Source organism: Mus caroli, chromosome 9 (assembly GCF_900094665.2).
Source record: "Mus caroli chromosome 9, CAROLI_EIJ_v1.1, whole genome shotgun sequence".
NCBI lineage: Eukaryota > Metazoa > Chordata > Mammalia > Rodentia > Muridae > Mus > Mus caroli.
In genome coordinates, this window is record NC_034578.1 from 83059538 (window position 1) to 83060986 (window position 1449).

General features: G+C 38.3%; 1 protein-coding gene across 1 annotated transcript in view; it reads left to right on the plus strand.

Annotated features, from left to right (window-relative positions):
* Dop1a (DOP1 leucine zipper like protein A) overlaps window positions 1-1449 on the plus strand; it is a 72207-nt gene that overhangs the window by 32161 nt on the left and 38597 nt on the right. The window contains exon 14 of the mRNA XM_021171895.2: window positions 745-1366. Coding sequence (XP_021027554.1) covers window positions 745-1366 — 622 coding nt within the window. The remainder of the gene's footprint in view (window positions 1-744; window positions 1367-1449) is intronic.

Genomic DNA, 1449 nt, shown 5'->3' on the forward strand with positions numbered 1-1449 from the left:
AAAACCAGACAATACTTAATTCCACCTCTATTCCAGGAATGGTTGTCTGTCTGTATTACTGTTGTCTCTTTCTAGGTTTTTGTTCCCACTGGTCCTACTACCTAACGTATGATCCAAACATGATATGAGCTGAGTAACTGTTCACTAAAGAAATGTAGGTGTAAGGGTATATAATGACTTGTGACATACTTCAACAGAGATTCTCATACATCTGGTCCCAAATATAACCTCTATTAGATTTTATTTCTAATACTTAAAATGCAAGATCTTTAATTTTATACTCTTCATTCTTTACATTGTTTAAACATTAAGGAAGATTCTTTAATGAAGAAGATTAAATAGTCATTTGAAACAAGAATATAGACCCTAAACATTCATACATATATGTATTTTTACTTCAGAAACCTAACAAGCATAGTTAGACAGGAGAGTTTTAGTTAGAATTGAGCCTGGGTAAGTGAAAAGACCTTATCTGAAAAATGAAGTTATTAAATAAAGCCAGACTTATTTTATGATAGAGTGAATGATAAGTACTTTGTGAATGAGTTTATCTGAATATATACATTGGAACCCTATTACTGTTTGCTATTGATTATCAGCAAAATATTAATATAGGAGGAACTCCTTTGATCTCAGTATAAACATGAGCTATATGTATGAGTCTACAACTTTCTCTGAAAAGGCCATCCTTTCAGTTCCTAGTATCTATGCTCCTACTCAGCCATTTGCTTTGTTTAAAATCAGCAGGTATCGTCAGTTTCTATGGAAAATCCTACTGAAGTATTTGAAGATGGAGAAAATCCACCAAGTAGTCGATCATCAGAAAGTGGTTTCACTGAGTTTATACAGTATCAAGCAGACCGGCCTGATGACCTTGACAGAGAGCTGAATGGACAGGGGACAACTACCATCCCAATTGGCAGCACATCTTCGGAAACAGAAACAGCATCCACAGTGGGTTCTGAGGAAACCGTCATCCAGCCATCTTCCACCCTCACTCAGGGGGCAGCAGGCCGAAGCGGGAAGGCAGTACAGAAGACTGCAATGCAGTGCTGCTTGGAGTATGTCCAGCAGTTTCTTTCCAGACTCATCAACCTCTACATCATCCACAGTGACTCCTTTCCTCAAGCTCTGGCTGCAGATCATCAGGGAGATTTCAGTCGAATACAAAGGGAGACTTCAAAATGGGACAGGGATTCCCAAGGGGATGCAAAAGAAAGAAACATACATACACCAAAAACATCAAAAGANTACCTNTCTGCCTTCCTTGCTGCCTGTCAGCTCTTCTTAGAGTGCTCAAGTTTCCCAGTCTACATCGCTGAGGGAAANCANACATCAGAGTCACATTCTGAGAAACCGGACACTGGTAGTTGTTTCTGCTCTTTTTATTTCTGTATTTTATGCAGCACGTATATATGTGTCTCTGTGTGCTATTTATGAATTTCAATA